The sequence below is a fragment of the Sorex araneus genome, chromosome 3 (genome assembly GCF_027595985.1).
Source record: "Sorex araneus isolate mSorAra2 chromosome 3, mSorAra2.pri, whole genome shotgun sequence".
Taxonomy (NCBI): domain Eukaryota; kingdom Metazoa; phylum Chordata; class Mammalia; order Eulipotyphla; family Soricidae; genus Sorex; species Sorex araneus.
In genome coordinates, this window is record NC_073304.1 from 161,330,436 (window position 1) to 161,351,581 (window position 21,146).

At 40.7% G+C, this 21,146-nt stretch overlaps 1 protein-coding gene across 1 annotated transcript in view; it reads left to right on the plus strand.

The window, feature by feature from the left end:
• DDX10 (DEAD-box helicase 10) overlaps positions 1 to 21,146 on the plus strand; it is a 251,787-nt gene that overhangs the window by 26,952 nt on the left and 203,689 nt on the right. The window contains exons 10-12 of the mRNA XM_004614141.2: positions 12,395 to 12,496; positions 14,261 to 14,348; positions 17,836 to 17,924. Coding sequence (XP_004614198.2) covers positions 12,395 to 12,496; positions 14,261 to 14,348; positions 17,836 to 17,924 — 279 coding nt within the window. The remainder of the gene's footprint in view (positions 1 to 12,394; positions 12,497 to 14,260; positions 14,349 to 17,835; positions 17,925 to 21,146) is intronic.

The window sequence follows — 21,146 nt, forward strand, 5'->3', positions numbered from 1 at the left end:
TGTGACAGTAATGGGTATAGAGGGTGATAAGGGTGATATTTCGAAAGGGTTGACCATTTCTCAGCACTTCCACTTGTGCTCCTGTTGTTTGCTCTTCTTGTCAGGCAGCGTGATGTGTTTTAAATGATGAGTTAGGTCAGGTCACTCCTCCAATGGCTTCTCTTCACTGGAATAAAAACGAGTGACCTTCTGGTCCTGTCCACCTCTCCCTGACCCCCAACCTGTTTCTGATTAATTATTCTTTACTTGGTTTTCTCTTTTCCTTCAGCAGGAATGCTTTTTCTTCAAGTATCTACATGATTATTATGTTTATTTACCCTGACAACCACTGCCCCTTAATTTGTCTAGTTGTTTTTTTTTTTTTTTTCTTTTTGGGTCACACCCGGCATTGCACAGGGGTTACTACTGATTCTGCACTCAGGAATTACTCCTAGTGATGCTCAGGGGACCATATGGGATGCTGGGAATTGAACCTTGGTCGGTTGCATGCAAGGCAGACGCCCTACTCACTGCTCTATTGCTCAAGCCCCAATTTGCCTAGTTTTTATTTCTCATAGAATTCAGTATCTTCAAATATAGTAGAGCATTAGCTTATTATATTTGCTTCTTTTTCCGTATTAGAATGTAAACTTCATAGTGGGAACAAAGTGTATCTACATAATGGAAAGACCAGAGTGCTTAGACTAGGATCTGGTACTCTGTAGACACTTGACATGAGCGCAGATCCTTAAATCAGATGCGTGAATCAGAAATCCTACTAAAAATCTTGCCTGTTGTTGTTTAATGAGTCACTCAGTCAATGAAGCAAGGATCGTTATTTCATGATTTTGGGCAGAAAAATGCTCTTGCAGGATTCTGACTCTTAGTTTCCCACAGGGTGCAGTCAAGATATCCTGTCACTACAGAAATATGGGAGGGTAGATTTCCATTCCAAGCTCATTATCACCTACTGTTGCTAGGATTCATTTCCACTTCTGGCATTGGCCAGAATTGTCTCGTGAGTTCCTTTCACAGGCAGCTGTCCTCCCAGAGCCATGGGCGGTGAAAGGAGAGTGAGTCCCTAAAACAGATGACTGGTTAAAGAAACTTTGGTACATCTACACAATGGAATGCTATGCAACTGTTAGGAGAGATGAAGTCATGAAATTCATTTATAAATGGATAAACATGGAGAGTATCATGCTAAGTGAAAGGAGTCAGAAAGAGAGGGACAGACATAGGGGGACTGCACTCATTTGTGGAGTGTAGGGTAGCATCACATGAGGCTAACACCCAAGGATGGTAGATACAAGGGCCAGGGGGATTGCCCCATAGCTGGAAGACTGCTTCACGAGTGGAGGGGAGAAGGCAGATGGAATAGAGAAGGGATCACTAAGAAAATGATGGCTGGAGGAACCAGTTGGGATGGGAGATGCATGCTGAAAGTAGATAATGGACCAAACATGATGACCTCTCAGTGTCTGTGTTGCAAGCCATAATGCCCCAAAGTAGAGAGAGAGTATGGGGAATATTATCTGCCTTAGAGGCAGGGGGAGGGTGGGAAAGGGGGGGTATACCCTCGATATTGGTGGTGGGGAATGTGCATTGGTGGAGGGATGGGTGTTTGATCATTGTGAAATTGTAACCCAAACATGAAAGCTTGTAACTATCTCACGGTGATTCAATAAAATTTAAAAAATTAAAAAATAAAAAGAAAAAGAAAAAGGAGAGTGAGTGAGCTCTTGCCTGTGACCTACATTTTCTCAGTAATCCTAGGGGTAAGAAAAATAAGTGTTGTGTATGGGGGTGTGTGTATGCGTGTAGAATGTAAATGCCAGGAGAAACTTTTTAGTGCCTATAAAAACTGCTTTTCATATATTAGCACTGTAGCACTGTCATCCTGTTGCTCATCGATTTGCTCGAGCAGGCACCAGTAACGTCTCCGTTGTGAGACTTCTTGGTACTGTTTTTGGCATATCGAATACACCATGGGTAGCTTGCCAGGTTCTGCCGTGTGGGTAGGATACTCTCAGTAGCTTCCCAGTCTCTCCGAGAGGGATGGAGGAATTGAACCCGGGTCTGCCGCGTGCAAGGCAAACACCCTACTCGTTGTGCTATCGCTCCAGTCCCTCGTGAAGGAACTGGCAGAGGAACCCAGCTGTGCGGGACTCGGGGCTGAGATCTCCAAACCTGCTTGGATCGGGACTAGGCTTCTATTGCCCAGATCCGCTATTTTCCAGTAGCCAGGCAGTCACAGCCAGAAACTGCCCCTAGCATTGTGTAATCCCATCAGTGGCCAACATCCAGAGACTATAAAACCAAGCTCCCGGAAGAGAGCGACAGAGCATCTCTTGCCCCTGCAAGACAGCCAGGTGTTATCTTCACTGGGGCCCCTCAGAGGGGGTGGGTTGAGTTTCTTATAGCCTATTTTTCCCTCTCAGAACCTGGCAAGCTACTGAGAGTTTTCTTGCCCGCACGGGAGAACCTGGCAAGCTCCCCATGGCATATTCATCTGCCAAATACAGTAACAATGATGGGTCTCATTCTCCTGACCCTAAAAGAGCCTCTAATACGGCACCATTGGGAAGGACGTGTAAAGATAGGCTGCTAAAATTTCAGATCTAGGACGAATGGAGACGTTACTGGGCCCACTCGAGCAAATCGAGGATCAGCAGGATGATAGTGATAGTGATAGTGATAAAAACTGCTTACTGGACTAATAGCCAGCTTTATTAAGAATGTCAAGGGGATCCAGCTTTACTAAGAATTGCAAGGTTAAAGATAATTTTGAGGTGTAAGTGAAGCAGAAGAGGTCTTCGACAGGTTCATTCTTGGGACGTCAGGGTGTGCTTGGTCCACACTAACCTCAGAACTCTACATGGCATGCAGTGTATCCTTTACTCAATTGATATGCTCACTTTACAAGACTGACTGCTGAGGCTGGTGACTTGATTCCCTTTTCTGTAGATAAACTTGGTCCCTTCCAGTAATAGCATTTTGTAGTTGAGGACTCTCATTTGAATAGATACTGTCTGGTTTCCTAGGATCTCTGTCTCTTATCTTTACAAAGAGATTTGGGGCCAACCTATAATACAGTGGATAGGACGTTTACCGTGCATGCAGCCCTGGCATCCCATATGGTCCCCCAAGTACTGCCAGGAATAAACCCTGAGAAGAACTAGGTGTAGTGCCTATTCCTTTTCCCCCCAAATAAAGAAGATTGATTGTCTTTTCTTTTGGCTAGAGGGGCCTATCCTTCCCCAGCATCCCAGGAAATGAATTGGTTTTGATTTAGACATTTCCTTTCTAACAATAAAGAGCTAGCAAGCAAATAAATAAACTCACTCATGTAGCTTTTGTAACAGCTTCACTGTCATCCCGTTGCTCATCGATTTGCGAGTGGGCACCAGTAACGTCTACATTGTGAGATTTGTTGTTATTGTGTTTGGCATATTGGATACGCCACGGGTAGCATGCCAAGCTCTGCCGTGTGGGCGAGATACTCTTGGTTGCTTGCTGGGCTCTGAGAGGGGCGGAGGAATCGAACCTGGGTTGGCTGCGTGCAAGACAAACGCTGTACTGCTGTGCTGTCTCTCCAGCCCTGTAACAGCTTATGAGAAGGAAATTTGCTCAGAGATGAGACTCAAGTACATATTCCTGGGCTGGAGCAATAGCACAGCAGGTAGGGCATTTGCCTTGCATTCGGTCCACCCGGGTTCAATTCCCAGCATCCCATATGGTCCCCCGAGCACTGCCAGGAGTAATTCCTGAGTGCATGAGCCAGGAGTAATACCCTGTGCATTGCCATATGTGACCCAGAAAGCAAAAAAAAAAAAAAAAGAAGTACATATTACATATTCCTAATTTGTGTGAGTTTCTGCATTCAGTCTTTCGCATGCTATCATGATGGATATAGACTGGTAGCCCCGAGCAATACACTGCCAGGTCTGAGCCCCTCTGGGAGTGATCCCAGAACCCCCCAGCACTGCTGGGTACTAACCCCTAAGGAAAAAAAAACAACACCAAAAGCAACTTAGGTTTTGATTTAAATCTGTCACCTGGCTGTGTACCCTTGAAATAGTATTTAATCTAAGCCTCATTTTTTTCCTCCTGTAAAATGGGGTTGACCCATATTAATATCTAACTGGGCTGGAGCGATAGCACAGTGGTTGGGCTTTCTCCTTTCACGCGGCCAACCGGTGTTCGATTCCTCCACCCCTCTCGGAGAGCCCGGCAAGCTACTAGGAGTATGAAGCCCACATGGCAGAGCCTGGCAAGCTACCCATGCGTATTGGATATGCCAAAAACAGTAACAATAAGTCTCTCAATGAGAGATGTTACTGGTGCCCGCTCGAACAAATCAATGAGCAACTAGATGACAGTGACAGTGACAGTGAATATCTAACTTGTGGTAGTGCCCTGGGAGTAGAAATAAAGGTAGTATCAGCCTTTCTTTACATGCCATTTCTTACTGTTCCTAATCTAGTCAAACTTTAGTCTTTTATAATTCTAGAGATAGATTTGTTAGTTCAGTGGTTCTACCTTTTCTCTGTGAACTCCATAAGTCATTTCCCTTAATCAGTTTGCTAGAAGCTTTGTGGAAGGATGCTTTAACCAACTTGGTTTCTTTCTTCTTACTTCAGAGTGAAATTCACTTGTTAAACTGTCTGTCATGGTATACCTGCTCTATTTCCAAGATCTTAGGCTGCAGAAGACTTGTTTTTCCCAGAATGTAGAATCACTTTCTTTAAAAAAAAAAAATTAGTTTTAGAGTCTTGAGATAACTTTGTAGGTCAAAGAGAAGCGCTCCTTCTTCCTGGAATAAGGTTTTCTATGTCCTGTCCAGTGCAGAAGGGACAGAACGGATGGACTCTGATTCCTCTTTGTTGTCTGCGTCTGCAAGGCTGAATGTTCTCTCACACAGTAACAGGGACTATGGGACTGAGTGGTCCCAGGTAGCGCTCAGATATTGGGAGAATAGGTGGTGCAGGGAGGGGAAAAGAGAACGTTGGAAAGCAGACTGTGACTCAGAGTTCTCTCTCCCTTTCTACTCCTTTGAAATATTTGGATTGTGAGTGACTGTTCAAGTCATAGCTATGGAATTTTATGCCCTCTGGTGACCTCTTAGACCATCAAATTCAAAATAGTATCATTTACAAATATTATAATACAGTGTGAAAGTAACTCACTATCAAGGCTATTAGGCTAATTAATCATACAACTCAAACTTGAAATTTATTAGACCCCGACTCCAATATTTTTGCCTGAATATACAATCTCTATGGGTTTGTAAGCATTTATTTACTCACTGTATATTCAGTCTCTAGGGATGAATGATGCATGTGAGTTATAAAAGGCAAATTCACGTCCTTAGACTTATTAGTCAAGATAAGTCTTATAATATTGATAGTACTATGATGATAAGTGATAGAAAAGATAGATATTTTATTTAAAAAAATAGGGACCACCCTTAGTGGTGATTTGGGACCTACTAGGGCTCTATTAAGTTGGGTAGTAGGGGTGTATGTAATACTGCCTATTTTTAATAACTTTTTCATTACAAAAATAATGCTTATTCACATTATTTTAAACAATAGCAAATCAAAAGCTACCCAAACCCACCACCACCTAGAAAACTTGTTTTCCTTTCTGAAGAAATGAGTCTGGAGTCTGAAATCTATAAGGCTTGTGCTCTACTTCTGAGTGATATCCTTGACCTAGAAAATATTTGTTTCATGAGTATTTTTTAAAATTACAAAGTGGAATTATCCAGCATATTCTTCTATAAACATTTTATCAGTGTACCTGCAGAAGTTGGGTGGGAGAACAGGCCTGAACAAAGTCATGGATACTGCCAGTATACTGCACCAGTAAGTGGGGCCACAGACTCAACTGGATTAAAGCTGGTGTTGAGGAATCTTGGAGTAGTTGAGGATTAACACATCTTTGGGTAGAAGGCAACTTGCCAGAATAGAAGGCTTTCTTTCCTTCATCTGCCCTATTTCAGTGGAAGAAGGTTATTTTGGTGGAAGAATTTATATTGGAACCCAGAAGCTAATGATCTGCATCTCCTGTTTTAGCCAGAAATGCAAGAGAACTGTATCGGATATAGTGATAAGCTTCCTGGTATCAGTTAGAAAATCATGATCAATTGATGCAAGAAACTTATTTCTGCAAGGAATTCCAGTATAGTTGGGGAAAAAAAATCCAGTCAATTGGAAGTTGACAGGATTTTTAAGGTAGTGATCAGTGATTTTTTTTTTTTAAGGTCAACTTCTTGGCTTTTCAGAAACATTATTATTACTTCTTGTTTCCTGTACTGGTTGTTTGCTTTTGTTTTTGGGCCACATCTGACTGCTCAGGGCTTAATCCTGCCTCTGTGCTCAGGATCACTCGTGTCAGATCTTGGGGGAACATATGTGCTTCTGGGAATCAAATCAGAGTCAGTTGCATACAAGGCAAATGCCTTACCTCCTGTATTCTAGTTCCTGGTTGCTTACTTCTTAAGATCTACAAATGAGTATAAGAAATGAAGGTCTTTGTAAATTCTAAAGAACTATGTAAACTCAGCATGGTATTAATGCTGATCGTGAAATGAGATGTTTTGTTGTATTTCAGATGCAAGGCTTTTTATGTGGTGCCTAAAGTACCTCTTAAAATATTTGGTTTAAATATATGGAGTTTTAAAATGTAGATCTTAAGGAGAACATTTATTTCCCTGCATCCATTTACTTAGCCTCAGGCTTGGATATTTCTTTTGAAACTTAAAAAGTAGTTCGTGGGTAAATAGGCTATTCTTGTAAGCATTAAAAAACTGAGATGTGCTTATGCCACCTTTATAGAGGAAAAGCTTCCTGGAAATTTTTGGATATTGCTGTGTGGGAGATAATTTGTGCTTTACATTGTTTCTGGGAACAGATGTGTGTGATGATAGAAAGGTAGAGTGATCTGTGATGATTTCAGTAGGGGCTTGCTGGCTGGGCAGTTGACTTTGGTTCCCTCCCACCCTTTTCCTTTAGGGATCTTTTTCTTCTAAATTTTAGTATTGGAGTCTGTTCTAACCTTGTACAGCTTATCTGTGTATTCTGTGTATCTAAGTAATTCTTTTACAGTGTCTTTTTTTTTTTCCCTCTTTGAGATTGGGATTCACGCATTTGTCCATTGTAGCAGTAGTCATGATTCTTTTGCCCTAGTACTCCCAGGAGTTCATGAATGGGCAAATCAGGTTGAGGTAGGACGATAGACTTAAAACTCTTGCCCATTAATCTGAAGATCAGAGAGTATCAGAGGATGCTGCCATTTTTACAGTTCTGACCCTCTACAGACTTGGAGCCTGTTTTCTGCATCTATTTCTGCATTTGGGAATGCAGTATATGGGAATTTTGGCATTTGGGAATAGTTGAAGTTAAATTAAAAGGATTTCTTACCCTTCAGCTATTCATTTCCCCTGTTCTAATAACTCCTCTTTGGGCTGCATGGAATAAACCTTTCTATGCAGTTGCACAAAACATCAGCATAGAGGGAAATAAATATATATGCTTCTTGGAGAGCCCGGCAAGCTACTGAGAGTATCCCACCCACACGTCAGAGCCTGGCAAGCTCCCTGTGGTGTATTCAGTATGCCATAAACAGTAACAAAACAGGTCTCATTCCACTGACCCCGAAAGAAGCCTCCAATCATTGGGACAGACGAGTAAGGCGAGGTTGCTAAAATCTCAGGGCTGGGACGAATGGAGACGTTACTGGCACTCACTCGAGTAAATCGATGAACAATGGGATGACAGTGATACAGTGACAGTGATACAGTGATTTCATCCAGGTCTGGCTATTCTGAAGGCTTTTTGGTAAGTGCCCAGGACAGTGGTCACTATTAACTATCTCTGTTTGCTTTGACCCATACCCTGTTCTTGGTGTCACCTTGGAGCTTTAGAATTTGTGTCATCTCTTAGATCTATGTCACTTCATTGTTGCCTGTTAGAATACCATACCTGTCTTCACAGCTGCGTTAGTCCCTTGCTGCTAAAGGGAAATTAAAAAAAAATTGTTATTATTCTTTTTTGGTTTGTTTGTTTTGAGGCCATACCCAGTGCTACTCAGGGCTTACTTCTTGTTTTGCGCTCAGGGATCACTCCTGGTGGTGCTTGGGGGACCATATGGGATGCCGGGGATCCAATCCGGGTCAGCCGTGTGCAAGACAAGTGTCTTACCTACTGTACTATTTCTCTGGTCTCTAAAGGGGAATGTTTTAAGTTCTCATTTTAGAATTAATTGAAGAAAGTGTCATATTTTCAGCACTTTATATGTTAAAGTACAGTGGAAAAGGTATCTTATTTGTTTATTCACTTACAAATAGATCTTTCGCAAACAAAAGTAAATGTATATTCAGCTTTACTTTTATCCCACTATTTTATTCCTATGTGCTTAAAACCTAGGAAAAAGAAAATAGATATAAGGCAAAACTATCCACTGGACTCAAGTGGTATCTTTCTTCCCTGGAAAGATGCCTCTTTCCTAATGTTTAACCAATTGCTAATTTTTAGTTCAGTCTTAACTCTGTGCTGTCTTTTCCTCAGTATTGTTAGACAGTGTTTAGAAGATCTTGCTGCATGTTCTCATTGCGTCCTTTATATCTGTTATTTGTTATTACTGGCTTAATGTCGGTCCATAATAGTTGGTAGTCTTGATGACAGTAAGAACTGTGTCTGTCCTATCACTTTATTTTAGTATAGAATAACTCTTTGAATTTTATTTTATTTTTATTTTTTTAAAATTTTTATTATATCACCATGTGGAAAGTTACAAAGTTTTCAGGTTTATGTCTCAGTTATACAATATTCAAACACCATCCCTTCACCAGTGCCCATATTCCACCACCAAAATCCCCAGTATACCCCCTGCCACAGCCCCCCCCAACTGTATAACTGATGAATTTCATTTCATTTTCTCTCTACCTTGATTACATTCCATATTGCAAAACAATACTCACTATTGTTGTTAGAGTTTCCCCCCAAGGAAGACAGCCCTACTAAGGAAGCATTTGATAATTGGTTTGTCATTAAAAGATTGTATGTTTTCAGTTTTTAGAAAAGGTCACGCGGCCGCTAATGTTCGGATGTGTTCCAGTCCCGCAACCCGGAGCCATGTTAGTTGCTGCTCAGTGTCGCCAGGGCTCCATCTGGAGAAGGTGTGCCAGCTGTACCTCCTCCGTCTGGATCCCTGGTGTTGTTGGCCCGGATTCGGGTCCGGAGCATTTCTCTGGCCGCGTTGCTCACCAGACTGCCTGGCCTCTTCTCTGAATTTTAAAGAAATCAGTGAGGAGGCTGGAGAGATAGTTCAGGGATTAAGGCCATATGTCTAGCAAATGACTGACCCTGCAGTGATCTCAAGCATACAGCCAGGAGTGAGTGAGTGAATCCCTAAACACAGTGGATGAGGCACAGCCAGTCCTCATCCCCCTGCCCCCTAAAAAATCAGCTGGTTAAGAGAAAATTTTAACTCTATTTATGATTTTGGGCTGCATCTGGTGTTACTCAGGGCTTACTCTTGGCTCTGTGCTTAGGAATCACTTCTGGCAGAGCTGGGGGACTATATGGGGTGCTGGATCATCCATGTTCAAAACAAGTGCCCTACTATTGCTTTGGTCTCTCATTTGATATTTTTTATTTCATTCTTTTCTGTGAGTCTGTGTACACACAAAGATATGCATATACATGCAATACAGATATGTACGTACTATGTATTCATATTGGCAGAGCCTGGCAAGCTCTCCGTGGCGTATTCAATATGCCAAATACAGTAATGATGGGTCTCATTCCCCATGCCCTAAAAGAGCCTCCAATGCAGCACCGCTGGGAAGAACTAGTAAAGAGAGGCTGCTAAAATCTCACGGCTAGGATGAGTGGAGATATTACTGGCACCTGCTTGAGAAAATTGATGATCAATGGGATGACAGTGGTACAGTAATACAGTGATATACGCATATGTACATACTTTTGTAATGATACTACACTGGGAAGTTCACCTAATGTAGGAGTGAAGGTATGGGATTAACAAAGAAGATAAAAATTGTCCTTCAGTCTTCTTATTACAGTACAAAGCAAAAAATTGTGTTCGTTGTTGCTGTTGTTAGTATGGAGCTACTCCCTCTGGTCCTCGGGCTACTAGGGTTATATACTTGGCAGTGCTCCAAAGACCATGTCCTGGGGTCATACCTCGGATTTCACACTTGTAAGGCATGTGCTTTACAATTTGAACCATGTCCCTGGTCCCCCAGACAGTTTTTTCTTCCACTGTTCAGTGAGAAAATAATTCTTACACTGTATTGAATCTCTTTGTAGAGGCATTCAAATTCCTTCAAAGCCAGACCCTACTGTTCCTTTCTAGGAATCCTCCCGACTGTTCCCTTCTGTACACATTTTGGCTGAGTTTATCTTTTCTTTGTAGACTCTAAGTTCACCTTGTATTTTCTGGCATCCATTTCTTTCTCTTCCTCCCCCCCTTTGCAGTACCTCAGCTATTTTCTTTCCATCCATTTTCAGGCCCATTTCAAAGTTCCATCTGCTATAACATGTTTCCTCTAGGTAACCCTGAGCAGTCCTCTCACTCTCCGTTCATGGCATTTATTACCTGGGAGAGTTTTTTCACATTGCCAGTTTACTATCTGGGTCTGTTCCTTTGGATCCCCTGCCTCTCTGTTTGTTTTAGTCAGTTGCATTGTTAGATCACCTGAGACAGGTATTCATCTCTTGTTTCTTTGCTTATGCTGGCACAGTTTTTCTCAGTGCATAGTTTATTTGGTTAAGTATAAAAATTTTCTCCGCCAGGACCAGGGATACTCAAATGATCGACCACATGCCTAGTATATGTGAGGACCTAAGTGTGATCCCCGGCATTGCATGCCTTCCCCTTCCCAGCACCTCTGTGTGGCCCTGGTGGTTCTGATTACCCCTGGGAATGACCCTGTTAAAATTTATTAAAGGAGCGGGGGCTCAAAGGACTAGAGCTCAGGCCTCGTGTGGAGGACCTGGGTTTGATTGCTAGCTCGGATCCTTGGTGAACTCAGTACCTCGAGGAGTGGTCCTTAGGTCTTCTGAGCATTGCTTGGAATAACCACTCCAAAATGAATTACTTAAAAATTTGTTTTTGGTCCCCCCAAATTTTAAGATTTTTTTTTTTCTTATGAGCACCACTCTGGAGAGTGCCTAGGGATCAGTTAAATTGGGTGTGGGGAACAGAGAGTGTGGCGTCAGCCTCGGGGCTTTGTGCATGCTGGGCTTGTTTCTTTAGCTTTAGCTAGTTTCTTAGCCCATCTTATGTTTTTATAGCAAAAACTCTGACGAGAGTGCTTTCAGATGACTTTAACTTCTTTTACTTTAGAACATTTCCACAGATACCAAATTCTGTTGTATTACTGCTTGCAGAAAACAGCTAACCTTTAGATATCAGGGCAGTCTGTATGCTAATAGGACAGTTTGCCTGAGTGCATATTGGGCTTATTGTAATAAGGCCTGTGCAGATTTCTTTTGTTTTTAGTTCTGGGAGATATTGGTGGTGCTCAGGGGTTATCTCTGGCCCTGTGCTCATTCAGTGCTGAACCTGGGTGTGAATCTGGGTCGCCTACATGCAAAGCATGCCCTCAGCCTGTTGAGCAATCTATCAGACCTGAGTACAAATTCCTGATGATGCAGGATGAAGGAAGATTTTACTCCGTGAGATAAATGGGTTGGAGTCAGCCTCGGGTTGGAGTAGTCTCCTCTCCTTTCCACAGCAAGCAATGTTCTTTTTGTTGTTCTTTTGGCCAAACTCAGCAGTGCTCAGGACTTACTCCTGACTCTGAGCTCAGGGATCACCCATTTTTTTTTCTTCACGTTTCTCCCCTCCCCCCCAATGTCACTCTTGGTGGGGCTTAGGGGACCATCTGGAGTGCTGGGCATCAAGAGCCGGGGGCAACTTCTTGTAAGACAAGTTGTGGCCCTCCCACCACCACCTCTCCCATCCGTGCCAGTTCTTTGCTTGCAACTGATACTTCCGAACTATGTTTGACAAGATTCGATTTAATTTCCTCAATGTTGTGAATACCAAGGTTATTAAATGAACAATTTTATTAGAATTTTTAGTGACTTGAATGAGAAGCTTTCCTCTTGCTGTAGGTAGTGAGGTATTAAAGACAGTTTAAAATTTGTTCCTTAAGATCCTGCTCTACTATCTTGGTGGGCTCTAAAGTCCCTAGGAATTATAACAAGTGATAAAATTTTATATCAGGTGTCGGAGCCTTGGTTATCTTTTGTCAAAAAAGATGAAAAGGTATTCCTAAGAAAGACTAATTAGTTGAACCTGCTTTCATATTATCTATTCATCAAACTACTAAACTCTAGAATGGAGAGTGTGTTGATGGCATTTTGCTCTTTTTGTTTAGGTACAAAGAAGGTGGTGAAGCTTTATTAATTTTGCTTCCTTCAGAGGAGAAAGGGATGGTACAGCAGCTTCTACAGAGGAAAGTACCTGTGAAGGAAATCAAGTAAGAACATTTTGAAGTGTTACTGGTCTCTTAGGAAAAGAAGAGCAAGACTATTTTCTCCTGCCATCCAGTTTTCTTTTTTTTTCCTCTGCTGTTTCCTGCCCCCACCCTCCCCTTGTATTTTCTGTAAGAGTGTACTGACTTTTCTTCCTTTTTAATGGGGAGTCTTTCAGGTGGTGCTCAGAGCCTGGGTGCCACCGTTTCTGGTGGTTCTTAGCCAGCCATGCTGGTTCATTGCTTGGGTGTCTCCACAGCCCCCAGATATGCTTGGAGCAAATGGTACCAGGGACTTAAACAAGGTCAGCTGCTAGCAGGACATATGTCCTAATCTCTATACTCTCCTCCTGGCCCTGATTTTTATTTTCTTTTAGGGCGGTGGGATGGGGGTGGGAAGGTGGGGTACTCATTGGTACTCAGGGCTGACTTGTGGCTCTATGATCAGGGCTCAGGAGTCACTCCTGATAATGTTCAGGGAACAATGTGGTGTTGGGGATCAGATTTGGGTCAGCCCTAAGTAAGGCAAGTATCTTGACTCCTGTACCATTTCTCTAGCCCCTTGTTTTAGTTTGTTAGTGGAGGTTGTTTTAGTTTAAAACATTGTGTAAGTTTCCAATATAACTATTTTTATTTTTCTGCCACACTCTGTGGTGCTCAGGGCTTAACTCCTGGCTCTGTACTTGGTGATTACTCCTGGTGGGGTTTTGGGGACCATATAAGAACCATATGGGGTATCAAACTTGGCCATGTACAAGGCAAGCACTGTACCCACTCTACTTGCTGTTCTATTGCTCTGGCTCCAGGTGTAACAGTCCCTTACCCTTTGTATTTATTCATTTACTTATAACATTTTGTTACTTTCTAGGATCTTGTATCTTTTTTTTTTTTTCTTTTTGGGTTACACTCCGTGATGCATAGGGGTTACTCCTGGCTTTGCATTCAGGAATTATTCCTGGTGGTGCTCAGGGGACCATATGGGATGCTGGGAATCAAACCCGGGTCAGCTGAGTGCAAGGCAAATGCCCTACCACTATACTATTGCTCTAGCTAGTGGATCTTGTATCTTTCAATTACTGCATATTTATGCATTTTCAGTATACAGTTTCCAGTTAGAAGTCTAGTTTGTGCTAATTGTGGTCACCTGTCTGATTTCCATCCACCACCTTACAGTTGACACTTTTAGCTCTATCCCTTCTATCCCTTACCCCTTTGGTAGCCACTGTTTTCTTGTTGGAATCTAAATTTATTTTTGTTTGGCTTGTTCGTTTGCTTTGTTTTCTTTTTTTGATCTTCCACAAATGAGTGAAACCATGTACCATCTCTCTCCTTTTCACTTGTCCTTGGGCCCTTTAAATATTTCGACTTGATTTTCTTAAAGATTATTTGGAAAGTGGATAGATGAAGAAGTAGTGTTAACATCTGAGATGAGACAAGATTGGCTGTGATTGATAATTGCTAAAGCTCAGTGAAAGTGTATTTTGAAACTTTTGATAACTGAAAACAAAAGTAAAATCCACTACTTTGTATCACCACCCTCGCTTTTCAGAAACAATATGGTTGAGTCTAAAATTGGGGAAACAGGTAAGATTTTTTTTCCTTATCTAAATCTTGGTACAAATTATACAAAGGAGTCAAATTTATGCTAGTATGATTTAAAATGAAAGTGGTGTTTAAGATTGAAAGGTAATAATTGAGGACAATCTCTACTATGTTCCTTTTCAAAATTTGAGATGTTTCAGTTTTAACCTTTATTTTCTTGTTTCTAAGAATCAACCCAGAAAAACTTATAGATGTCCAGAAAAAATTGGAATCATTTTTAGCTCAAGATCAAGATTTAAAAGAGAGAGCTCAAAGGGTAAGTCTTTGAATGGGATTCCTGCAGAAGTTACATTTTATCATTTTCTGCTGTTTCCAGGTTGCATGTTTATACTTTACCTATTCAAATGGCAATTTTCAAATAAGTTTAATGTATTTAAATTTTGAAAAATTCTGCCTTATAACCAGGAAATATGTCTGCTACTCGTCCATATTCCTCTCATGAATTTAAGGATGATTTCAGTCCACAGTGATCTGGTGTCTAGTATACCTGATGAAGTTAACAGTGTTTGGGAGTGGGATGGGCTAAGTGATAGGTGTCCTGGGTGTGAATCCTTGCATCACTCCCTTTCTCCCCCCCCCCCCCCCCAAATGCTACCAGCTTTGGATTTCTTCAGTAGTTTGAGTAACTCCTGTACTTTGCTTATATGTTACATTTTCTTAAGGAGATTTTTATCTATAAATAAGATTCAGGGATCCTTAAGTTGCTTTTCAAGACTTAGAAATCCTTTTAATGAGGAAACTCACAAGTGTTACTTTTATTGAACTCAGTTTTTAGTTCTTAGCATGTCTGATAGTAGATTCTTAGAAAAGGAAGACGTGGAGTTATTTTGGATTGCGTTTACAGCTGTCTTATCACTGAATTGACAACTGTTTGAGTCCCTGTTATTGAATCTCCTCATTTTCACCAGTTCTTACTTATATTGTAGTTACCGGCACAATAGTGATAGCTCCATCTGCATGGAGGTATCATTGGTGACTGCAGTCTATTCGGAGTGTGGATTCAATTTTGGCAGAGATGAAATGGGAAGGAAGAAATATGAGACAGAGAGAGGGAATCTTAAGTAAATAGAGGAGTCTGAACAGAATGTCATTTGCCAGATTTTTAGGTTATGGTTCAGAAATCGGATATCCTTAAAGTTTTTTCCTAATATTTTTCTTTCTTGGCGGTGTTGGGGATTGAGCTCAGGTCATGACACATGGGAGGCCTGTAGCCTATCACTAGGTGGCATTCCCGGCCCTATCAGGTTTTATTTAAAGAGTAGAGAATACATTTTTAAAATGTGCTTGATCTAACATTAATGCTAGAAGCTAAAATTTGAATAATTGCTGTTTACAAAGCACTTAGCCATGACATGATTTTGTTCCATGATGGCTTATTATGTGTTGTGTTAATTTTCCCCGGAGTCAATGACATAGGTGATACTTAATAAATATTGTAGATGAGTAGATAATGGTATAAGAAAATGGAAAAGAATACAGGATCACATAGCTATTAAGTGGCAGACCTGAATTTACAAATTTCTTCATGATACATCAGAAGAAATAAATTTCAAAATAAAAGAAGTAGGGACTGGGGTATTATGGCTCATTGGTAAAGTGCATCCTTGGAACCACTGCAAGATATCCAAATAGAAATGAATTACATTTCCCCCCACCTAATGAAAAACAAACTAGTTAACAAGTAGTGCAATATAATCACATTTCACCTGAAATCTAATGAAAGAACCTTGAAACAAACTGTAATTTTTTTTCTTTTTTATCTCATAGAAATTTTCAGTATATATCTGGGCATGCAAACACTTATGTTCATGTTTTGTCTAACATACATACTTCAAGTTGGGGCGTCAGTTCTTTTAGTAGCTTTAGAAATGGGTGCATATTTGAAAGTACTATACGTGAATTCGATATGCCCTAACTTATTGTATACCGAGAGGCTATTAAATTATGAATCAGTAAATATGAATCATTGGAAGGATGGTGCTTTACAGGTTTGTGAAACAACAAATGAGTCTGCCAGAACAAAGAGTATAATATAGCACATTGAAATAAATGATGTGATTGATTGGATGTCACGCTTGGTTTAGCAGAATGGCTAAGTTTGTTGCCAGCCACTGCAAGCCATCTAGTTTCATAGAAGAATTTTCTGGCGTTTGATTATAACCAAGATAGAACAAAAATGATAAGCAACTGGGGTGATGTCTTGTGGATGATTGTAGGGGAAGAATGATCTTAGAATTAAAGCTATTCATTCTTTTTTGTGCCTATAGAGACAGGGAAAATGGTTTGAAGATTAGTGTAAGTGGTTTGAAAAAAGGATTAGTGTTAAGCCATAAGATGGGAAGTTCAGGAAAACGTAGATATGGGAATTAAATATGTTCTACAAAGTGCAATTTAAAAATAAATGAAAATATTTAGATATGCTTTATCATTTTTATTGCCTGGATATTTTATGAGTTAATGACAATTACTTGAAATCATAATGATGAAGAATTATTTGAAAATAGAGAAGGAAGAACTTTGGGAATAAACTTTTGGTTGTGATTTTATTAAGCTTCACTTAATTATAGTTAAATTTTTTTTATTTCTGGGAAAAAATATCCCTTGAGTACTGTAGTGATTATTATTTATAACAATTTTTTAGCACTTGGCATATCTTCTGAAATATAAGTATTCTACATGCATTTTCACATATAACTTTTTTTTTTTTTTTGGGTCACACCTGGTGATGCACAGGGGTTATTCCTGGCTCTGCACTCAGGAATTACCCCTGGCAGTGCTCAGGGGACCATATGGGATGCTGGGAATTGAGCTCGGGTTGGCCACATGCAAGGCAAACGCCCTACCCGATGTGCTATTGCTCCAGCCCACACATATAACTTTTATAACACTAAGTAAAAGATGCTATTTCCAATGACTAGAGAAATATAGAAACTTGTAAGATAAAATTCAGATTATTATCCGTATTATTCCAAAGCCTCTTTTTTCCCCTAATACTTTATTGCCATTAAGTGACATTAACTTCAAGAATAGCTTTATTATTTTTAACTGTTTTTGTGTTTTGGGGTCACCTGGTTGTGCTTAGGGCTTTACCTGGCTCTACACTCAGGGATCACTGCTGGCAGGGGAACAACTGGGGCTGGGGATAGAAGGTAAGTGCCCCACCATACAGTAGCTGTCCTATCACTCTGGCCCCTACAGTAGCTTTTTTTTTTTTTTTTTAGATCGTGTCTTAGTTATTTTATTCTTTTGTCTTGAGAATCCACCCAGCAATGCCCAAGGGTGACTCCTGTCTCCACACTCAGGAATTACTCCTGGCAGGGGAACATATGGGATTCTGGGTATTGAACCTGGGTCAGTCACATACAAAGCAAGCGCCCTACCTGCTCTACTATTTCTCAGCCCCGCTACAACAGCTTTATATTAAAATAGGAATGGTGGGCTCTGTAGTGCCAGGGATCAAGCCTGGGGCCTCTTGCATGCATGCCACACCATTAAGCTAGCTCCCTGGCCTTAGAATAACATTTTTGAGATGATACTTCTGTGTTGAATTGACTTAATTAAACCAGATGTAGTCTTTGTTAGTATTATAGTTCTGCAAAGATAGAAAAATATTGTGTAATGGACCTGTGTGCAGCTATTTTGAGATTTATCACTGCTGGATTCTTGGATTGATTTCATTTACTTTGGTAAATTTCATTTTCATTTCTGAACTATGTATGTCACATGTTTAAAATGTTTTACAGTGTTTTGTCTCCTATATACGTTCAGTATATCTGATGAAGGCGAAAGATGTTTTTGATGTGAGCAAGTTACCTATTCCTGAATATGCCCTGTAAGTATTTCTGCTAAAATGATACTTGTAAATCCTCACAGAAAGAATTAATCTTTGGTTCCTCAGCCTTGGTTTAGACTATTTTGCCTCTCTATTTATTTATTATTATTATTTAAAAAATTTTTAAATTGAATCATAGTGAGATACACAGTTACAAAGTTGTTGTTCATGATTGGGTTTGTCATGCAATATTCCAACATCCATCACTTCATCAGTGCACAGTTCCTTCCTGCTCACCCTGCCACCCCTAACTCCCCACAGCCTGCCTCTATGACAGGCACGTTTTTTCTCTTTCTCTTCTCCACAACCCCCCTTTTCTTAAAAAAAAAACAAAAAACAGAGTGATACCGTAGCAGAGCACAGAAGAAAGTAGAAACAACCAGCATTGATGAGATGTAGGGAAAAATAAACCCTTAATCACTGTCAGTGGGGATGTTGTCTGGTTCAGCCTTCATGGAAAAAAGTAAAGAAATCTCAAAAAATTGATAATCAAGTTTCCATATGCCTAAGCAATTCCATTTCTTGTCCCCCCACCTTTGCTGGCCCCAAAATATTACTTCAAAAGCCATTTGCACTCCTATGTTCATTTGTAGTGTTGTTCACAATAGCCAAGTTCCGAAAATAATCTTAATTGCCCAAGAACAGTTGAGAGAATAAAGAAACTTTAGCATATATATATATATATATATATATTTATGCACTGTAGCACTGTTGTCCCATTGTTCATCAATTTGCTCGAGTGAGCACCAGGCTCTGCTGTGCGGGCGGGATACTCTTGGTAGCTTGTTGGGCTCTCCGAGAGGGATGGAGGAATTGAACCCAGGTCGGCCACATGCAAGGCAAACACCCTACTCATTGTGCTATCTCTCCAGTTTGCACAAAAACACTCCTCAACTATAAGAAAATACAAAAATCATGCAATTTCCTGTGCTGTGGATGGAACTAGAAGGAATTAGACTGAGTGAAGTCAGTCAGAGAGAGAGAGAAAGAGAGAGATAAATATAGAATGATCTCTCTCATATGTGGAATATAAAGAAACACAGTAGGGGAATAACAGTTGGCCATTAATAATATTGGTAACCCTGAGAGTTGGCCTGTAAAACTGAATTTTCCAGGGGGTTGGAATGGGGAGGTGGGGGTGGGTGCGTGCATGGAAAGGGACCTTGAAACTTTGGTGGAGGGATGCCGACACTTTAGGTCTCTGTGTTATTTTCTTTTTTATTTACTTACTTATTTATTTATTTATTTATTTATCTATTTATTTATTTATTTATTTATTTATTTATTCATTCATTCATTCTTTTTGGGTCACACCTGGCTCTGCACAGGGGTTACTCCTGGCTCTGCACTCAGGAATTATCCCTGGCGGTGCTCAGGGGACCATATGGGATGCTGGGAATTGAACCCGGGTCGGGCGCGTGCAAGGCAAACGCCCTACTCGCTGTGCTATCGCTCCAGCCCCTCTTTTTCTTCTTTTGGTTTTTGGACCAGAGCCTGCTGTGCTCAGGGCTTACTTCTGGCTCTGCTCTTACCTGGCAGTGTTTAGGAGACCAGATGAGGTTTGAACTCAGATCAGTGGTGTGACAGGCAAACTCCCTACCCACTGCACAATCTCTCTGGCCCCAGTATCTCTGTTTCTTAGAGGAACTTTAACCCTGGCGTAGTGTCACTGGTCAGTAACTAAGCTTACTGTCATCCCGTTGCTCATCCATTTGTTCGAGCGGGCACCAGTAACGTCTCTCATTGAGAGACTTATTGTTACTGTTTTTGGATATCCAATATCCAATACGCACGGGTAGCTTGCCAGGCTGGCTGCTACATCTGTCACCTCATTGATTGCCAGGGTTGATTCGGCTGATCTGGTTGGCTAGGCAGGTGTCCCCTTCCTCCCTCACCGCTCCATGTGCGTCCCTCCCGAAGCTGCGCGCTTGGTCGAAGAGGACGGCCTTCCCCGAATAGGCACAGACCGGTCTTCGGTTGAGGGTATACGAGTAGCTGCGCTCCCCTGCTAGAACCTCCAAACTAAGCTTACTATTATATGAAAATGGAGTCTTAGTCTTGTTTTGGCTTAGTATTTGTAGGATGTTTTTCAGTCTTCTTTGTTAAGTGGGAACGTTCATTTAATTTGCATTTTGATGGTTCCAATTGCATTAACCTTTTCAATTTGAAGTAACATTGGTTTAAATCACTGTATAAATTACAGGTGTATGGCATTATTATTAGATATCTCTACTTCATCATCATCATCATCAAAACTTCTGTTTCTGGGGCTGGAGTGATAGCACAGCAGATAGGACGTTTGCCTTGCACATGGCTGACCCGGGTTTGATTCCCAGCATCTCATATGGTCCCCTGCGTACCACCAGGAGTAATTCCTGAGTGCAGAGCCAGGAGTAACCCCTATGGATCACTGGGTGTGACCCAAAAAGCAAAAAAAAAGAAAAAGAAAAAAAACCCTTCTGTTTCCACTTATACCAGTTGACCCTTTTTGTCAAGTTTATCCACCTCCCTCCCATTTCCTTTACACAGCCACTACACAGTCACCATTTTAATCTTATAATCTGTTTGATTATGTTTTATTCTTTTAATTTTTAAAAATATTCTACATATGAGCGAAACCATAGGTTTTGTTTTTTTGTCTCTTGAGTTAACTCAATGCTTTTTTGGTATATTCAGCTTTTGCAGGAAGCAAGATTTTGCTTTCATAAAATAGTTGAGTGTTAATACATTGTGCATATAAACCATATGTTCCTGATCTACTCCTGTTTATGATTTCTTAGCTTATTTACATCTCTTGATATTATAAATAATTCTATATGAACATAGGCTATATACATTTATACTTAAAAATTATTGTTTTATAAATATTTAGAATTTTATAAATGTTTTATAAATATTTAGAATTTCTAAAATGTTATAGAAATATTTAGAAGCTGAATAGTATGGAATACAATTTTAGTTTTATTTTTTATGCTAGTTACCAAGGGCTGGAGCAATAGCACAGCGAGTAAGGTGTTTGCCTTGCACGTGGCCAACCTGGATTCAATTCCTCTGGCCCCCTCGGAGAGCCCGGCAAGCTACCGAGAGTATCTCGCCTACACGGCAGAGCCTGGCAAGCTACCCGTGGCATATTCGATATCCCAAAAACAGTAACAGCAAGTCTCACAATGGAGACGTTACTGATGCCTGCTCAAGCAAATTGATGAGCAACGGGATGACAGT